The sequence below is a fragment of the Podarcis muralis genome, unplaced genomic scaffold (assembly GCF_964188315.1).
Source record: "Podarcis muralis unplaced genomic scaffold, rPodMur119.hap1.1 HAP1_SCAFFOLD_207, whole genome shotgun sequence".
In the NCBI taxonomy this organism is placed as follows: Eukaryota; Metazoa; Chordata; class Lepidosauria; order Squamata; family Lacertidae; genus Podarcis; species Podarcis muralis.
Genome location: NW_027554826.1, coordinates 1 through 21,315, shown reverse-complemented (window position 1 = coordinate 21,315; position 21,315 = coordinate 1). Strand labels below are relative to the sequence as shown.

The 21,315-nt window shown below is 39.9% G+C and overlaps 1 protein-coding gene and 1 non-coding gene across 2 annotated transcripts; both read right to left on the bottom strand.

The window, feature by feature from the left end:
- Nucleotides 1-846: 846 nt before the first annotated feature.
- Nucleotides 847-20,014, bottom strand: LOC144326596 (transmembrane protein 131-like). The gene is made up of 14 exons (XM_077923068.1): nt 19,861-20,014; nt 16,802-16,912; nt 13,613-13,690; nt 11,086-11,239; nt 10,916-10,974; nt 10,409-10,517; nt 9,191-9,296; nt 7,201-7,354; nt 6,411-6,581; nt 5,771-5,840; nt 5,152-5,269; nt 3,325-3,463; nt 1,705-1,814; nt 847-1,101 (listed from the first exon to the last, which is right to left on the bottom strand). The coding sequence occupies exons 1-14, from the start codon at nt 19,963-19,965 to the stop codon at nt 861-863; spliced, it is 1,725 nt and encodes a 574-aa protein (XP_077779194.1). The 5' UTR covers nt 19,966-20,014; the 3' UTR covers nt 847-860.
- LOC114604797 (small nucleolar RNA SNORA66) lies at nt 14,552-14,688 on the bottom strand. The gene has a single exon (XR_003708435.2). It is a non-coding gene; the product is annotated as a small nucleolar RNA SNORA66 (small nucleolar RNA).
- Nucleotides 20,015-21,315: the final 1,301 nt, after the last annotated feature.

The window sequence follows — 21,315 nt, the reverse complement described above, 5'->3', positions numbered from 1 at the left end:
GCGCTGCGCAGAGAGGGAGAGATTTTTTTTTTCTTCTTCTCCCCCTCTAAAACTAGGTGCGTCTTATGGTCTGGTGCGTCCTATGGAACAATAAATACGGTATTTTATTTGCCCATCTGCCCCAGTCATACCTCATCTTAATACTGGGGAAAGGGAAGGATGAGCACACCAGGACAGTGCCATTAACAAAGGGGAGAAAATGTTTACAGCAGTGTGTGTGAGGGGTGGGAATACAGAAAATACAGGTGGCACCCATCCGTGTCTACTGAGGTTTTCAGTGCTGCGGGTAGGAATAATAAAGCCCCATTTAACGGAGTTCCTGAACCCTTTCTGGAATTGCAAACACTCTTGTTATCTGATGTTTCCATTGAGGAGTGCAAAGTGTAAGTTTTAAATGTTAGATGTGTTTTGAAGATTTTTTTTTAAATCAGCAATATATTAAATAAATGTTATAACTCCAAATGTTTAAAAAATTGTTTACCATTTAATAGCTAAACCAATTGTTTCCCAACCTTCCCCCTCCAATCACTTCAAAATTCTGATAGCCTTGGTGGACTACTTAATACTTTTTTCTGCAAATGGAATCCACTGAGTTATATGCTGCATGTTTTTTAATTGTATTTTGTTGCATCTCTTATGTCTTGTATGTTTTGTATTGCAACTTGCATTCCCTAGTATTCAAACTGTAATATACAATATAAGAAACAATAGAAGCAATAAAAATACAATGACAATCAATATGGCTATTCAATGCATAGATGCTGCAGACTACTTGTATAAAGCTCGTAGACCACTGTTGGTCCACGGACCACAGTTTGGGAATTCCTGACCTAAGCAATTCAATAAATGCAGGTTACAGGTTATTTAAAAAATGGCCAACTCCTTTCATGCTCAAACATGTTTCTGCATAAACCACAGACTCTCAGCTGTGTGGTGGCTGTTTCCCTCCAATTTAATGCAAAGAGCACCTTAAGTTCCATTTCTGAGAGTGAAAAACATATATGAGAGTAACATGAGACACTGCTTACCCTGTGAGCATAATCTTCTGTCAATCTAAATTCAGTGGTTGTGAAGTTAATAGACTGTACATTTGCACCAAACCTATATAAAATTTGGGATATCTCAATTGGTAGAGCATGAGAGGGTCAGCCCCATGTTGGGCAAAAGATTCTTTCATTGCAGGGGGCTGAATGAGACAGTCCCTTCCAAAGCTGCAAGTCTATGGTTCTAACCCTTGATCGCCACATGTTAGTGGCTGGTACAGTGGAACCGCGGTTCCCGAACACCTCCGTTGCCATACATTTCGGTTCTCGAATGCTGAAAACTCAGAAGTAAATGCTTCCGTTTTCAAACGTTTTTCAGAACCTGAACGTGCCACGCAGCTTCTGCTGAGTGCAAGAAGCTCTTGCAACCAAACGGAAGCCGCGCCTCCATTTTCGAACATTTTGAAAGCCAAACAGGCTGCTGGAGCGGGTTTTGTTCGAGAACCAAGGTGCCACTTTATTGTGAAATAAGCCTAAATACAAGTGGGATCTTCCATGGCATTAGAAACTTTGTGCCAATACCATGAAGACCCTTTGCATGCACAGAACATGACTGGTAGATGCAAGCTCATTCCCCACCCACCCAAATACATGGAGGGAAAGGAACTATTGTCAGATTATACTATTTCTTAAATTACCGCAAGAAACTATTTCTCATTACCATTTGCTGAGTAGAGTCAATGGAGCGCGAGGATCAGGATAAAAAGAAAGAGGCAGGAGTTGCAACATAACTGGGAAAGATGAAGGGTTTCTTAGCATAAAGTATTTTACCTAAATAATTGGGGGGAAACAACAATATTAATACTTCATGTTTTAGAATTCAAGCCTCTTCCCTACTCCCAAATTCTGCTATTTTTGGTACAAAGCATTTTTTTAAAAATCTGGAGTGTTTTCTGAAATATTTACAAACGTACAGAAATATTGACACATCTTACTCATGTTGATAAAAATTGTGAAATCAGAGCTAAAAACCATTATGACTGTCCTTTTATTTTTGTTTTCAAAATAAGAGAGGGTCTTGAAAAAGAATGAGGTAGATTTAAGGTTTAAAAAAATTCTTTAAAAAGTATTGAAAGCATTATACGATGAGTAAAATGACAATATAGGCTATGGCGTAGTTTGAATGTGATGCTAAGCCAAAGCATGGCTAAACAAGAATGAGCAAACACACAGGTTCCCAGAGAGAAGATCACAGCTACTCCCCCCCTCTTCTGCTGTTGCTACCACTGTGCCTGAGAGGGGAAAGCATGAGGCTTGGACAGGCTTTATCTGAACATATGAACACAGTCTGTGTGAAATTTCATATATCCACAGCTATCAGGTTTTAATAGACCCATAAAGTTTAAAAGAACCTGGTGACTGCTGGTTTTAGCCTGCTTTTTCAGTTAATTCATAAGACCTCAACAGGCCTGATAATGACATTAAGTACAGTCATACCTCGGAAGTTGAACGGAATCCGTTCCAGAAATCTGTTCAATTTCCAAAACGTTCGGAAACCAAGGCATAGTGGCGTCACAACAGGGGGGCAGTGCACCCCGTGTTCCATGTCTGTGGGGGTACCCCACAGGAGCTCACAAGGGCACGAGCAGCCATCACGCCAACACAGCCGCATGTGGAAGATCCTCTGTTCATGGCTGCAGCCGCAAGCAGAGGATCCCAGCGCCGATGGCAAACCGCTAAGTACAGCACGTGTGGCATCGCATGCATGTGCTGTATGTAGCTATGCTGCACATGTGCTGTATAGCAGCATGCCGTCGGCGCTGCTCCAGCGCTGTACGGATGGTGCTGGGATACCTCCGTTGCCGCTACAGCCGCAAGCAGAGGATCCCGGCACCATCCGTACGGCACTGGAGTGGCACCGGCGGCAAACCGCTATACAGCAAATGTGTGGTGTCGCTATGTACAGCGCATGCGTTGTACGTAGCGATGCCGCATGCTCACCCTACCTTGCGATGCCTGCCCTGGGTGTCACACTGCCTTCCTTCGCCCCTGCCAAGGAATGGCTTCCGATTGGCTGCAGGAAGCTCTTGTAGCCAATTGGAAGCTGCGTAAGCTGTGTTGGACGTTCAGGTTCCAAAGAACATTCGCAAACCAGAACACTCACTTCCGGGTTTGCGGCGTTCGGGAGCCAAAACGTTTGAGTTGCAAGGCGTTCGTCAACCAAGGTACGACTGTATAAGACAATAAGTACTTACAATTTTCTGTTTTCAAAACCAAAAATGGAACTAAGACAAGTGAGAAATTATGACAAAAAGTTTAATAAATCTAAAAATGGCCTCACCATGCTATTCATTGGTGCAGCTGCACTGAAGTTCAATGTGAGACCAAGCTCTGTAACCAAGTGGGGTAAAGGTAATGCAAAGGATTCTTCTTTATGATCCTTCTGATGAGACGCTTGAACAAGTTCCCCAATATTTCTCCTGTTGAGTTAATAAGGACATAAATAAGAGAGGTTTCAAGATACCCCGTTTCAATTTACTAGCTATGCCAACATTAGTGATAAATTGATCCATCCTCCTCCCTCCCAATTTTAGTTTTGGACAGACATTCTTTGTTTAGTTTAATCTCTTCATTCAGTTGCTTATAACTGTTTTGCAGTGCTGTGAAATGGTTGTTATGCTTATTTCTTGGTGTGAGGCTGTGTAGTTTGTATTGCTTTACGTTTGGAAAATGTAATAAAAAGTATCAAAAAGAACAAGAAACTTTTGGCTTGCCATGTTATGACAGATCATCTCTTTCAGAGACAGAAATATCCTCTAATTATGGCCTTGTGTTTGCAATATTTTAACACCTTCAGTTTCATCCTTTTACTTTTAAATCTCCTACTAGAGATTCTACAACACAGTACCAAACCTTTTAAAAAAAAAAGAGTGAGAGAACTGTAAATGTTTTACGGCCACTTACTGAAAATTTGACAATGAATTCTGCAAGCTTCTAAGGGCCGATGCAAACACAATGCTTCAGATTCCTTCACTACAGTCAAAGCATTAGAATCATACACAATTGTTCCCTTCTTCAATGCAAAACCCTTGCTGGTTTTAACTATGGTTCAAGCATATGCTTGCCCCAGTTTTAACCATGGTGAATGCTACCCAGGGTCCATTATTGCTCAGGAACTACCTGGTTTATAAACATCTGGTCAAAACCAATGCTGATGGTAAATGCCAAAGCTTCAGCAGCTCAGGTGGGCTGGCCACTGACACCAGTCTTGTGTCCCTCTTTTAGACTTTGAAGGAGGAGGAGGAGGAGGAGTGGAGGAGTTTGGACTTGATATCCCGCCTTTCACTCCCCTTAAGAAGTCTCAAAGCAGCTAACAATCTCCTTTCCCTTCCTCCCCCACAAAAAACACTCTGTGAGGTGAGTGACGCTGAGAGACTTCAGGGAAGTGTGACTAGCCCAAGGTCACCCAGCAACTGCATGTGGAGGAGCGGGGAATCAAACCTGGTTCACCAGATTACGAGTCCACCACTCTTAACCACTACACCACACCGGCTTCCAGTACTGGTTATTATAGGAGGCAGCAGTAGCAGACCACCTTCCATCCAATCATTTCCTTTCCCCACTTGGGACATTGTAGGGAATGGAGTGCTGTCACTGGAAGCAACTGAATGAGAGCCATTTTCTGCTGCTGTCACCTGTGACAGTAGTGAAGATGAAAATTTCAGAAAACGAGAAGCAGCGAAAGGAAGTAATTGAAAGGCTGTGACCCCTGACTTCAGTGGTGGAGGCAAAGTATTTTTCAGAGCTGAAAGGGGGGTAGTCTGGAAAGAGAAAAGGCCCACATAGGAGGGGACACATTGCTAGGCACTATAAGGAGTCTCTCAATCTTGCAGCCTGAACTGTGGTTAAAGCTAGCAGGAGGTAGTATGGGGATTTAGGAGGACAGGGGGTACTGGAAGGAAGCAGAAGATGCAGGTAACATTATGGTCCAAGGCCTGTTCCCTTAACCATGCTTAAGGAATCAGGAGTGCTATGTCTGCACCCTCTGTAATGCATGATGTGACTATTTAGTATTAGCCCCTATATCATGGATTTTAACACGTTGACCATAAGCACACCAAGACTTTACCACTCTAATGCTGAAATTAAGAACATTCTGTATACACACCTGCAAATTTCATTGTGCTTAATTTTTTGCCATTTTTCATGGAGCTGATATGCAAGGTCAGAATCCACACTCCATGTAGAACTGTCCAGAGATAGGCTCCTTTCCCAAAGCATATTTGCTAAAAGAATAACATTCCGTTTCATTGATACATAATATTTGTTTATTGCTTTTGTTCCAAAATTGATTTCAATAAGTCATAAAGAGAACACATTTAGAAATAGTATGACCAATGCATAACAGCTCTTAACACACACACCCCATATTTATGCATAAGACCACAAACTTTTATATATTTTTTAAAAAATATGCCCCAGTATTATTCTCTCCCTCTTGCACAATTTTCTGCCCCACCTTCCCTTTTAGGCTCTTGCAAAACCAGCACCCCTGTGAGCCATGCTCACAAATCTGCATTGCCTCTTTCCCCAGAACAAAAGCAGACTATCTAAAGCAGACTGACTTCACTATAAGATGTTCAACATAGCATGACCAGAAGGCTGCTAAAATCTACGAAGAAGAAGTTAGGCATTCAGAAAGAAATAATGTTTACTTAAAAAAAAACAGCACATCTTATTTATCCATTAGTATCATAGATGGGAACACCCTTATTTTCTGCTTTTACCTGTGTCTGACATTCGCAAGGAACAGTACACATCACGATGTGCTATGGCTTCAAAATGAAGTTCTCCCTTCTGAAAAACATTGATTAAAACACTAAATAAATTAACAAATATTGCAGGGGGTCGGATCCTTGGGGTCCCTTCCAACTCTTCAATTCTATGATTGTATTTAAGTCAGCATGTAAAGAACAACTCTATGGTTTTCAGTATTTCCCCACACCCAATGTTTTTAAAAATACAAACAATTAAGCCACTTTGCACTTAGATGGAAGTGATGAAAAGTGCTTACACCTTAAACAATCTCCACTAGCTTTCAGAATCATGTGCACTTTCAATTTCCACCACTTAAAATAATATGCAAAGTGTTCCATAGTATCCTGGTTTGAGTTCTGCACCCTATTCAATACAATACAAAATGAATTCAGAAGGAATAATTGATGCTCCAGTGACTCTGCGTAAATTAAGACTTCATTCAACCATTTTCCTAACAACATTTTCCTAACTTGAAATTTGGATAAACCTCCCAAAAATCTAATACTCTGAAAAGATAGTATCACTTCAAAAATTAATTATTACTCTATGAACTGTAAAATATGCAAGTCAGAATATACTACTGTAAACATATGCAATTCAATACACTACCTGTGACAAAGCAGAATAAATTTGCAGCGGTATCTCGAATATCACTCCAATATTTGTGGCCACAAAAATATTGGAAAATAAACTTGTTACTGATTCTTTGATGTGGAGTTTCAAGGAAAACACATTCCAACATCCTGGAGGTAGAGTCAAAGGATCTGTGAAGTTCAGAACCTAATGGCAAAAAAACATCAGATCAAACCAAGTGCATATAAAGTACATCTGCATGAAAAATCTTGCTCCGTTTGTTATCTTCTGCTTCTAATGATACACAGGGGAGTGGCAGATTGGGCCCTAGCTAAATAAATTTATCTAATTATTCATGTATAAGCAGGGCTGCTTGCATTCCTTAACAGTCATGCTGTGCATGTATGGAATTTGGTAATGGGTGAAAAAATCAGCACCCTGACAGCCTCAAGCCTGCCACGAGGAAAGATTCGAAAAATGTGCAGGGAATGCCTGGCAACATTTCAGAATACAGAAATGGGAAGATAAGCTATTATCTTCATCTGGTCAGCTTGGGACTTTTATGTCCCGAATAAGCTCTTCCCAAATTCCACAACTAGCAGACTAAAATAAATACAAAATAAGAAGTTTAATATAACTGTTCACAATTTATCAACCAGCAACACAATTTAAACTTTTCTTGGTTCTTCTGATGTGATTCTTTTTTTTTTTAGGGCTGAGTACACACGCCCAGTATATAAATGGAGATTTTAATGAATGGGATGCTGATATACATTGCTAATTGTTTAAGGAAAAGTACCAAGTGAGGCTTACAAGAAAAACTCACCTTTAAAATATCCTTTGTTTCTCTTGAAACATATACGTCATTTAGCACAATGCTAAAATCAAAATTGTTGGTAAACCATATTAACCAAGATGCAGAAATACTGCGATGTGGTTCTATATAAAATACCGTTGCAAATGGATCGATTCCAACATACCTGTAGACAGAAAACAGTTCACTGCTAAATGTTATTTACTTGCAAAAAAATCACACCCTGCCTTATGGTCTAACCAGGATCTTTAAAGCGTACCTTTTTATTACTGCTGTTTATCAAATAATATTGTCTTATTTGATTATAATATTTCTGTATTGTGTGTGCATATACATAAATTTTTCAGACTTATAAACCACCTGGTGAGAGTAGCATGCCCTGGAAGTTGCATTAGGAATTATTCAAATGGACTAAATCAAAGTAAATATAAGGGTAAGATCACAAATTAGATAGGGCTGCTTCACATCTGCATACATCATTTGCATCACAGGTGAATATGTGAACTGACTTCACTGAAAGCCTATTTGAAGGCAAGGAAGAAACTTCTAGCCATGCTATTTGATTTGAACTATGTCTTCCACATGAGCCAGGACATCATGTGATGAGTGTGACTATGCACACTTCAAAAGTAGAACACCTGAGAACATAGCATGTGGTAAACAACTGAGGTTCTTGTGTTTCTTTCCCTAGATCCACTACATGGGAAATATACCTCATACATAAGCTGGCTTGGTCATGTACACAGAATGGAAGATGGCAGGAGCCCCAAAGATGGGCTGGCTTCAGGCACCAGGCCTGATGGCCAACCAGCTCTCTGTGTCATGAGACAAAGGTTCTTGAGAGCAGGAGAAGTAAGGCAAGGCCTACAAGACCTATACAATCATTCAAGCCTGCTAGCTGTAACTTGTAACAGTAAACTGCAAAGTCACTGTGACTCGTGACTCATCTTGAGTCCCCTATAAAGGTAGCCAGCCTCTCTATGGGCCTCAGTCAGTGCCTGTGCGTCTCAGCCAGTGTGTGTATCTGTATTGTTTAAGGCAGACAGAGTGGCTCTAGGACTCCAGTTAATCAGTAACTAAGACAATGTCTCTGTGAAGCATTAGATAGCTGCTATGAGCACTCTGTGTATGCTCTTTGACTATGCTGTTGCTTAACAACTTTATTTTCTCAAGTAAAAGTTTTATTCTGTTTATAAAGAAGACTGTGACATTAATCTGTGTTACAAAGATGTCTGCAAATGTGACACGAAGGCTGGCAACATTAACTCTGCCAGGTGGAAATCACTTGCAGACAACCGCAGTGTCTGGAGACAGAAAGAGAAGTCATGTATACACAGCAGTGACCACTGGGAGAAGTGTAGAGAGAAGAAATGCCATGGTGTATTACTAACAGTGAAACCAGACACCTTCACTTGCCCCAGCTGCTATAAAACAGGGTTTCCCCTTATTAGTCTCTACAACCACCTCTCCAACAGTTTGACTTTACCCCCAAAGGTGTACTCTTCCATTGTCTCTCGAGACAGACAGCAATACAGTGGTACCTTGGGTTACATACGCTTCAGGTTACATATGCTTCAGGTTACAGACTCCACTAAACCAGAAATAGTGCTTCAGGATGAGAACAGAAATTGTGCGGTGGTGGCGTGGTGGCATCAGGAGGCCCCATTAGCTAAAGTGGTGCTTCAGGTTAAGAACAGTTTCAGGTTAAGAACGGACCTCCAGAACGAATTAAGTACTTAACCCGAGGTACCACTGTACATGGAAATCTCTATATGCCCTGGATATATAATGTGGAAGTGGGATTTGTAGAGCTCCATGACATTTAAAGAAGCCCTGCAAGTCACTTCCGCTCTGCCACATGAACTAGTCCAGAGCTAGAACACCTTTCTGTTTTCACACAAATAACTATATAGAGCATGAACTTCAAAAAGTGTTATCAACTTCTTTGCTTTGGTATATGTTTAATAATTTAAAATGGCAGCATTAAGCAAAAAAACCTCACCCTTCCATTACAGGATGGGAATGGCATGCTTTTGGCAAAGCTGTACTGTCTAACAGATTCGTCCTCTCATTAGCAATGTGATTGCTTCCAGGGCCACACAACGTACCTGTGCCAAGGAAAACAGACATCTTATTGTAGCACACACTTTTTAATATATAGTCTGAGAATGTTGTTATTCTAAGGAGGCTAAATGCAGTGCTCTTGATTCAGCCTTATCTACATTTTGACGTTTTATTGGGTGTTCAAAGGGTTCCATTTTTCCTGCACAGTTATGCCAATATCTCAGGATATATTACTGATTGGGATGGAATGTGATCCAAATCAAACAAATGTGGGTTCAGGATGACTAAATCTCTCTGGTTATGAGAGATTTCTTGCCTGAGCTTTTGCAGGTTAACTCCAGAAGCATGTTCCACTGACTTCAATGGGGCTTAACCACATCAGCCCTATTATGTGCAATCAGGCTATACTACTGAATTCCTTCTTCTGTTTCTGCATCACAATAATGTGAGCCCATAGCCCATTTGTTTACTACAATTTTAAGAGCTTCTTTCCCCAACTGATGAACACCAGTGCATTGTTAGGTAATGTGGAGTTTCAGCAGACTGCAGTTCTATACCAAGTGCTGGAGGAGCAGAATTACAGATTGAAATACAAAGTTGCACAGAGTGACTCAGAAATAAAATGGAATTATTTTTTAATGCTCAAATACAAGCCAAATCTTGAGATCTGTGCACACTCCTAAAGCATTTGTCCTTGTTTATGAATAAAACCAAGGCATTTGTAAATTTCATAAACATAGTACGTAACAATGTGTTGTAGGTACATTGCACATAATAGATTTACAGCACAGCACTAAGTGTCATCAACTTTTGTGCAAGTTACCAGCAGGTAAGCAGGTAAGTGTGCAAGCTTAAGTTGACAAGAATGCAAGTATTTCTGACAAGAATGCAATTATTTCATCTCCCCACACACCACTGCACAGAAAAATGTTTATTCCATGTCTTCAAGATGTCCTGAACTTTACATCTCTCTTTTTGGGGCTGTGGGGGTGGGGTGGGGGGACAGATGTGCTAGAAGTGGTCATGAAAATGGACACTTAATATATAATCTTCAGGAAGTGTATCTGTTACATGCCATATCCTCTTTAATAAACTTTGTCATATTGTATAATGGGGAAGGTATACATCAGACTATGTTGTATTGAATACACTGTACCTTTACAAACAACAGAAGCAACTCTTGTGAAATTTGTGGTCAGTGATGGCAGCAATATTGGCTCAAACTGCACAGAAAATTTTCCTTCCTGTGACAAGTGTTTTACATCCTACAAAGAAATCACATTAGTATACATTAGTATAATGCTATAACTGCCTTAGCTGCTGTGAAGTTCATCTTCACGACAATTTAAACTGCAATTTGTCAGATCAAATCTCAAATCATCTACATTCACCCAAGGATAGTTCTTAAGCTAATTATGATACTCTTAACAATCAGACGTGGATCCCTTTTGTGAATCTGATAAAAGCTATAGACTCATTTCCCAGAAAAATGCACACAAACATATACATACACAATTTTACATGCAGTTTCATTTACAACATTGGGTGGGATAAATTGCACCTGATTCAAGGAACCCCTGAAGCCATCCATGGACTCCCTAGGGTTCCCTGGACCACAAGTTAAGAACCCCTGTACTAAATTATATATTTTTTTAAAAGTTACCTGCACATAAAGAAGGTTGCTCCCTGAATGCAACACATACAAGACTACTGGGGAATCATCTGTTCAAAAAAAGAATAACAGTCAAAAGGTCAAACCATATTTTTGTCCATTGCTGCAAGAACATACTATATCAATAGTATGCAATACATGCAGACACATCTTGGACTTACCAGAGGTCTGTGTTTTGTCCATTGCTACATAAACTACAAAAAGGTTTTCCAGTAAGTACTGTCTAAGGTCCACAAATTCATGTTGCATATTTTCCATTTTGACCATTAAGCTTATCTCTAGCAGCATTAGGCCATCAGATGCAAAGCAGCAACTCTAATGCAAAACAGAAAGGGAAATCCAAAAAATTATTCACATGAGAACAATCAGAATGATTCATTCAGAACTGCAAGACGTAACCTGTTATGGTCCCTTTAAAAAAATCCTGGTGTCTAGCATGCCAAAAGAGGATATGTTTTGCTGGGAATCTGAAGAGAAAGTTATACTACTTTAGGAAATAATGTTCTGCTACAAATGCACAGCAATGGGACAGCATGATATACATTCTGCCTCTTTAGGATAAATACTGTTCCTCTGCACATTCTGCACTGGAAATCCTCTAGCTATACACAGTTAAGGAAACAAAAATGATGGGTGGGTAAAAAGTAAAAGTAAAGGGACCCCTGACCATTAGGTCCAGTCGTGACCGACTCTGGGGTTGCGGTGCTCATCTCGCTTTACTGGCCGAGGGAGCCGACGTACAGCTTCCGGGTCATGTGGCCAGCATGACTATGCTGCTTCTGGCGAACCAGAGCAGTGCACGGAAATGCAGTTTACCTTCCCGCCAGAGCGGTACCTATTTATCTATTTGCACTTTGACGTGCTTTCAAACTGCTAGGTTGGCAGGAGCAGGGACCAGGATGGGTGGGTACATAAGTGTAAATAGACATGTACACACAGTTTTCTAACGTGACCATTATATCTTTCTTCTAAAAGTTAGTTTAGCACCTTCAAAAGAGAATTACCATAAATCTAGTCATATATGGACAGTGGACAAGGCAGACCTCCACTTCTTAATCCACAAAAGTATATTCCAGTAAGAGTGTGCCTTTTAACTGTTAGGCACTTCTTGACATGGAATGGCAACAGGGGTGCCAACGTAAATAAAATATTGGGGGGGGGGGCAGGTAAACCCCACCCTACATAATCGATCACATGATGCGGTGCATGCACACCATTTGAAGGGCAGTGCCCATAAACTTAAGGGGGGCAGCCTCCTCAATTATTTTACGGGGGAGGGGGCGAAAACCACTTGGCCCCTAGGAGTTGGCTCCTATGAATGGTAAAATGTGGGAACTGGTGACAAGAAACTTTGAGCTAATCTTCAGGTCACACTGATGACAAGCAAAGGACAGTCTGTCTTATACTGTACATCTTTAAATATATGATAGATTGTATATATGTATATATGCGATGTAAGCAAACAGGAAATCACAGAATTTATGTTCTAAAATAGGCAGAGTGATTTTCTAAGTTGTGTGTGATAGAGGTAAAGAGGCAGAATCTAAAAAGGAAGCAGTCATGCTGGAAGAAAACAGATACACTGAATTAAAGTTACTGTTACTGTGAGCAGATAGAGCCTAGGTCAATATGGTAGTTGGTAATTTCCCGTAGAGAAAATATTTGGGAATAAGCAAAGATTTGGGAATAAGAAATATCCAATCTAGATGGTGAATGGCTCAATGAATCCATGCAGTTCCAACCTGAATATTGTTGTCTTCCTTATAAAGACAACAATATTCAGGTTGGAATTGCAAGGATTTGTTGAGCCATTCACCATCTAGATTGGATCTACTTGATGGCATGCAGCCATAAAAATGGCACTGCTAAGACATAGTCCTCAGAATGATGTTATGGCTTTTTGCACGGTCAGCATCAGATTTGGCATAAGACATTCTTAACGGCCAAATACAGATAGGTAGCAGTGTTGGTCTGCCATAGTCAAAACAAAAAAAAATTCCTTCCAGTAGCACCTTAAAGACCAACTAAGTTAGTTCTTGGTATGAGCTTTCGTGTGCATGCACACGAAAGCTCATACCAAGAACTAACTTAGTTGGTCTTTAAGGTGCTACTGGAAGGATTTTTTTTTTGTTTTAACGGCCAAAGACAGGCTGCAATTCAAAAAATGAATGATGCCAGTCAGATCACAGTTGGCAAGATCAATGGGGGAAATTCCCAAAGAATTCAATGCACTACATAGAGTGTACCAACGTAACTTCCTCATTATGCCAGCATACACAGGATTAAAGGGATCAGTGCTTTGAGGAGGTAATGCTCCAACTACAGAGTAATCTCAGCATACAATATCACTTAAGCACCTACTTCCCAGTGCAGTGTCACATAGAATCACAGAACGGTAGAGTTGAAAGAGACCCCCGAGGGTCATTTGGTCCAACTCCTTGCTCTGCAGGAATCTCAACCAAAACATCCATACCCTGGGTTAGCTGTTCCATGGAATAGACCTAAAGTTGTCACAGAAGCTAAAATATCCTGAATTAGCCTTAAGGATTCACCCTTGTTCATATACGTTGATGCCCCCAAAACAGTAAGTAAAGGCTACTTCAAGACCACAGCTGAGTCCAGCTCAACTAGCTTAGCTGTGCGTGGCTGGTGTAGTCTCTGATTTAGGAAGAAAAGTATACACCGTACCTTAAAATGCTGATACAATTTGTTAAGTAATCGGCATTCAAGACGAACTTTTAAGTGACTGACATTCCTAGTTTCTGCCTGGAAAAACAAACAAAAAACCAGAGTCAAAGAAGGTCAAACCAGTATGGTGTGTAGACATGTGATGGAGTGCTTAGAATGTTAGACTAGGGCCAGGTTTCAGATCCTCACTTGCCCGTGACGCTCACTGGGTAATTTTGAACCAGTGTCTGTCCGTCTGCTAGGGTTATTGTGAGGATGGGTGGGGGAAAGCAATGTATGCCATCTTGAGCGCCTTAGATAAAAGTGTTATAATAAATGTGATAATGAACTCTACATTTTTATTATCAGCAACCTTGACAATTATATAATTCTGACAACTTTTTATAGTTGCCTTCTGTGTTTTACGTGGTTGATTACATTGCTACATACCTAAAATATTTTAGCAAATTCAACCATATGCCAAAAAATGGGTCTATTTTCAAACAAATATGGCAACTTATGGTCCTAAATTTGGTCCTCAAGAATACGGCTTGTATACCCTATATAAATCAGGTATTTTGAAATTAAATTCACTAATAAACAGTACCATTGGCAAAGTCAGCTTTCCATTATATCAATTTATTTTCTGGTTAAGAATCCTTTCAAATACCCATGAGGGGGAGCTATAGCACATCTAATCATACCATTATTTAACTGTTTAATTATTTGCTGGTTCTTTTTTTCAAATGTGAATCTCAATTTCTTCTCCTAAACCCACCACATTTTGCAGGAATTCAAGGTCAAAAGGTGGGAACAATAAATGGTTTTGTCAGTTATAGATACATGAGAACCATCAGAAACCTTCACATAAACATTCACAATGAACAGCCACATATCCATGCAATAAGAATTGCAGAACATCTTCGTGCGAACTCTTAAAGAACAGAGTATCTTCTATGTTGCTGTTATGTTACAGAATAAACTGCCTTAGTGTTATTAACGCTAAAGCCAGTACACTTCTGTTGCCACATTTAATATAGCAAACCTGTTCCCCTTGCTTCTGCCACAGCAGACAGAGCCAGTGATCGAGTTTGCAATAATTTCATAAAGCATTTAAAGTAACTTTAAGGGATAAATAAATACAAATCCATCCTTTCCTCTGTGTGTGTTTTAAATACTTGCAAACAAAACTTTGCTCTGTGCAAAGCAGACGCATAAAAAGTGGCTCAAACCAGATTATGATAATCATTGCTGCTGCTGCTGCTGGACAAGCAGCAGAACAATTACATAGATGTTTCCCAACAAGGAAGACCCACAAGCATTGTTACACATTTCACTAACGGTAGGCATGTTTGTTTTTTGCGCTCATGTAGCTTCTCCCTTTATAAAATGCATGTAATGCTTCCAGTCAAGTTTTCAAGTATAAACTCAGCAAGATGACATCCCAGCTGGCACTGGCCTAGCAACCATTAGAGAAAAACTAGCTAATCTTTAGCTGTAAATTTCAAGATTATTTGACTTCGAAGATTCTAACAACAATATTTTAACACCAGATTTTTTTAAAAAAATTTAATGTACAAATGAGGAGCTGGGTCGCAATATGAAAGAAACTTGCTGTGGCAAAGGATTCAGGTAGGTACCTGTGTTGTCTGACACAGTCGAAATAAATAAATAAAATTTAAAAATATCCAGTAGCACCTTAGAGACCAACTACGTTTGTTCTGGGTATAAGCTTTTGTGTGCATGGTATCTGAAGAAGTATGCATGCACATGAAAGCTTATGCCCAGAACAAACTTAGCTGGTCTCTAAGGTGCTACTGGACAATTCTTTAAATTTTAAAATTTATTTGCTGTGGCAAAGTTAGGAAAGAGACCCTGAGCAACACTCTTAAAAAAACACACTAATTTTGAATGCCAGGTCCTGCCCCGAAATGCTGGAAATAGTACTGGAACCTACAGTCTCCAGTGCGACAACTCTGGACACAATGGCACTGCGCAGGATTTGTCCTGCTGACTGCAAGACCTCGAGTCCCCCCCCCCCCACTAATCATGAGGTAGTTGAGGGCGGTTACCTATTCCCCTTGAGAAGTACATAGAACTAGGGGGAGGAAACTGGTTTATCTGATGCCCTTTCCCCACTTCCTCTTTCACCTCTAGGTGCTTTTTAAAGCTCAGACTGCTACGCGAGCTGCTGATCTGAGCCTTGAAGAGGAAGTGGAGAGAATGTGTTGCTTTCTCTCTGTCTGTTTCTTTTTTTCTTGGGCTGGTGGGGTGGGGAGCAGGTAGAGATTGATCCGGAGAGAAAAGCAAGATGCTGAAATTAAATACTCTATTCTCAAGGGTTTATCACAAGACATTGTGTGTGTGGCCATAGATTTGGAATACACAAAGGAGCTTATTCAAATCCTGGCCTCTTCTGATCTGCACAGCCTGTCTGTTTGGTCCACATCAGGGTTTACCAACATTTTGGGGCCAGATTTTGGGGGGTTTGAGTGTGTGTTATAGGGCACGAAGAATGAAGGTAACTTCCATACATATTGCCTGGTGCGCATTTTTTATTTGCGTACAAATCTCTATATAATCAGCAATGAGAAGTAAGAAATATTGTTATTCCAAAGAGCAGCTACTTCTAGTGTACAGTCATACCTCTTGTTGTGTTTGCTTCATGTTGCAGATTTTCGGGTTGCAAACGCGGCAAACCCAGAAGTGTATATGTCCGGGTTTCGCCCCGCATGCATGTGCAGAAGCGTTCTGCATGCTTCGCACATGCGCAGAAGCGCTCTATAATGCTCCACGCTTGGGCAGAAGCGCAGCTCTAGCTGCGGACTTTTCGAGGTGCAAACGGATCGTGTCCGCAACTAGAGGTACCACTGTACTGGAGAGCAGCAAAGGGCAACGCAGGAAATGAAACAAGGACATGTGTGCATAGTACCTGGGGTTTCAGTGGTCAGTTGTCAATTGTGCAACTCACAGGAATGATTATTCCTACATTTGTACTGTTGCAGAGCGAGATACTGTCAACAATACTACTATCTCCCTCCCCACAACAATATTCTGCCAAGAATAAACAACAATAGTCCTTAAAACCCCATGGCATCATTTCCATTAACATTAAACAGAAAGCTGAGGTACAGTTCTTTTTGAAAAACAAAGCAACCTTACGTGGTCCCTAAAATATAATTTATTTATTTTTTTAAAAAGTTACTATACCAGTGTCTGTGAGATCTGGATACTGTTGATATGTGGAAGCAGTAAATAAGTATTTGCTAGCTGCTTTCTAGAGTCTTCTGAAATGGTCCTTGAAGTTCCTGTTCCAAAGACCTGGTGTAAAACAGTACATTACATTCACTATTTTCAAACAAAAATAACATGCTTTAGCATGTTACATGCTAAAATAGCAGAATATATTGAAATTATTCAGTAACACACCTGCACCAAATGTTCATATATAAAAACATTTCCAGAGTGCAAGGCCTCTCCGCACAATGGTTTACAACATTTCCCCCCCTGTTTATTGCTTCTTCAGCAATATTTTAAAAATTGGGGGAAAGGTTCTGCTTCACTAGGTGATTCCAGGCAATTGGGGATGACAGTCAATGTGATTATATTAATGCCATGTGGCCAGTAAGATATGGCATGTGGTGACATCACAATGTCAATTCAGAGTGAAGGCGATTTCTGTTTGAGCATGAACTAAAAAAAAATATGCCCAGACCACAGCTACCATATTGAACCATTTTAGACAATTTTATATGCCATTCCTAAAAGTACCACTTTTCATCTACCTGGGCCAGGTCTGATAAACATAAAAAGAACAAATCTAGGCATAAGAACAAATCTAGGCATTTTATGCATCAAATAGCAAAAGATGCATTAAAATGTGAATAGGACTTTCACAATGAATAATGTGACAGAAGTCTCCAAATAGTCTGCTGATGGGAAACTGAAAGACAAGTGTACTAACATTTGTTTCTGCTATTTAGATGGTTATATAGTATTTTACTTGGACAGTGGCTTTCTATATGAGATTTCTAAGGAACAGGGAAGAAGATAATCTCCTAGTAATTCTTGCTGAAGTGGTTCCGCAGTGCAAGCTATGAAACTGAAGCAAGGAGATCAAAGACAGAACAGTCTTTTAAACTAATGATTGTGGTTCCATAAGTCCACTTTTCTGACAAGTGTTACACAAAAATCCCCTCTCTTGAGCTCTTATGAACTAGGGCTTGGAGAAAGCAAAATAATAATAATGTATATATCTCTCTCTCTCTGCGGCAATAATCCAAACCAAACGGACAATTTCCCCTTCCCTCACAGAAGCTGGACTGTTTGGTTCCTAAGGCAACTGAAGAGAATCAAGAGGAGTGAAGGCACCAGTGGCAGGAAATTTACTAGAGTAAATTAACATTCCAGGGTAGCCACAGTTGCTTGGTCAAGAAGAACCAGAGGCTTTGCCACCTCAGACACAATGCAAGTGAGATTACCATTTCACAAAAATTAACATGGCAATTTTTTAAAATTATTATTATTATTTACAACTTTACGATCTCTGAAGCCTAGAACTCATTCATTTGCCTTAGTACATGCAAAAAAAAGGGAAATGGGCATAGCAGATGCCGTGTGGGTGGGTGGGTTGGTGGCTGCAAGAGAGGTGATCACAGGGGAACAGCAGACAGATGTGAAGGAACCTCCTCCAGCATTATTTGCATGACTTTCAGTGCATGTTTATTCAGAAGTGTTGGTGAGGCTGTGGGAAAGTATTTCTAGCACTTATTCATGAGATGGGTGCTATAAACAAACGAGGGGGCTAAAAACAGAAGAATTTATACTATATTTGGGGGTCCTGGGTATTGCTGCCTGAACAATTCAAATTCAAACTACACCAGGTGTCACAAGAGCAACTGAGTATCAGCTGCAGTTTTCTAATACTTAAAATATCTGAAGCACGTCATTTAGCACATAGTTTTACATAAGAAAAAGGTGAAGGAAACTTTTGTATTAGATGTGTAATTATTTAGAAACTTTTATGATGAAGGCCCAAGTTTTAAAAGCATATATTATATTATATTATATTATATTATATTATATTATATTATATTATATTATATTATATTATATTATATTATTATATTATATTATTATTTTACACAAGTAAATATTATTTATTTCTTCTTTTTAAAGCCCAGTTAAATGTTACTGACCTTTTGTTTCTCTGTTATTTTAAAATTTTCATTCACATATTCCACAGTAAACTGTTTTTTTAGAACTCCTTACAGATCCCTTCAGTTTATCAATGAAGTGTTACTGATCCAAGAGGTAGAGTGTGTGCAAAATCACTGAGAAAATTCTCTTCTGCTAGTCCCTTTGAAGTGAATGCAACTGAAGGGAGGGTGTTTATTGGGTTGGTTTTATTTTTATTATGCATTTCATGTTTTTATATTGTGATTTTATGTTGCAACCGCCCTGAGACCTGCGGGCATAGGGCGGTATACAAATTTAATAAGTAAATAATGAATGAAGATCCCAAATTGTCTTATACATGCACAATGCAAACTGGTGTACAACACCAACTTTTGCATGCAAAGTTTGAGATCATAGTGAATGCCAAGAGCCCTGCTGGTTCAAACCAAAGGTCCATCTAGTCACATTATGCCCTCTTACATGGTCAATAAAATGTGTATGGGAAGCGTGCAAGCAAGTGATATGTGCTATAAGATCCAGATGTCACTGCATAGACAATGGCAGCATTGCCTTAGTTCTCCAACCTACTGAGGTACAGCCTAGGAATACCTTCAGTTATAAAACTGAGGCATAATTCCTTGTATAATCTGTATAACACGGATTTTCTGGATGTCTCTACACTTTTTTCTGTAGCAGCAAATAAATCATGGCCAAGCAGGGCTACATATACTTTTAGAACTACTGTATTTAATTGTCTGTAATGCTTAACATGGAATACAAATCTTTTTTTTTTTTCAAGTTAGAAAGGCTTACTTGAAAATGTACCTACAGAATGGTTGTCTTCAACTACCAGAGGGGAAAGTCGCCCACTTGCTTCTTCTCCAACACAAATGTAGAAAATTTTTAAGCCATTTGGGACCAGAAAAACAGACCCCTTAAAGCTTCAGTCCCTTGGAAATCATAATGCTCTCTGCAAGTATTATTTATTCATGACCAAGAACTGCTGGCAATGTTTCCTGGTTTTGCCCACTATTACGTCATTTGAAAAACAAATTACCTTCTAAATCTCAAGCTGATGAACAAAAGATTACCTGATATGAAAATATTCCATGAGATGAGGTATTTATAAATAATGTACTTTCAAAACTGCCTTCTTCTAATGGAAGAAACAGTACTCTGAAACAATTTTTTCCCATTGCTGGAATCACCTACAGATAAAATAAAAGTATCTGGTGTTCAATAGAATTAATTGCATTAATTTTATTACAGACTTGTAAATTTTAAAAAGTGGGTCACCACCCACCCCTTGCCCCACTAGACTAAATATAGTGACAGTGGTCCATAGCCGCCATGCTCCCCTGCACCTTCCTATATGTAGTCTGAAGAGCAATAAGAAACAAGGAGGGGCAGCTATCAAGAGACTGCATGCTAAGACAGAGGCTGGCTTCAAATGCAGCACTAAAACATGACTTAGCATTATAATCGTAACAACCAGGAACCTCAGGCTCATATGCCCCCTCCTCCCTTTTCCTACACGTCACAATGAGAAGCTTTCGATCATGGTTAGCAGCAAACCATAGTAGCTTGCCAATGTACCCAAACTTATATAACCACCACTATTTAACTTAAACCAGGATTGCAAGTCACTTTACTTACAGAGATACAGTCTGGACCCAACCCAATCATGGTTTAGCATGATATGAATCATAGCTGTCAACTTTCAGATTTGGAAATAAGGGATCAGCAGCCTCACCTGTCCTGGGGACAGTCTGCGGGATATTTAACAATCCGGGATAGCAGCAGGAAGAAGTGGGAAACGGCGCTGGAATAAGGAAATTTCCTGCCCCCCAAAAAGTGGAGGTTGACAGACAGCTATGATATGAATGAGCTTGGGCTTGCATGCTTCCCCTCAGCCCTCTCCTCTGGCTCCAGAGCACAAGGAGGAAATTGGAAACATAAACTTTAAAGGAGCATATCATTACATCCAAACTGGGAACTCTCATAAGTTTAAACGATTGTTTGTTGAAACAACCACAGTTTGACCTTGGCTCATTTCAACAAATCATAGTTTAAACAAGCTACATGTGTAAAAAAATAACCCACTGTTAGAAAATAAAATAAAAGCTAGTTCGTTAAAAACAAGAAGCTTCTCATAGCAGAGGAGAGTAACAAGGGGGAAAGGGCAGAGTCTTCTGAGGGAGTAAGAGTCATTTGGAGGGCGGAGAATGATTGAGCTGGAGGAGAGAAGACAACTGACAAGGATGTATTGAGTTTTAAGTGTATTGGAATCCAAATGCAGGTGAAGCCACAAGCAACAGGGGCTGAAAAAGCAACGAGCAACAGTAAAAATTAGATACTTCTGAGGGACACAGAAAGCATTTTTTTTTGGGGGGGGGGCACCGAAAATGTATGGGGAAATGTTCAGCTCAGCCCTAATAGAAATAAATGGGAAGACCAAGAACAAGCTGATGGCTGGGAAAGTAGGAAAGAAAGAGCAGTTAGCTAACGCTTTAGGGCCAAGGAAAGCATGAAACTCTGGCACTCTG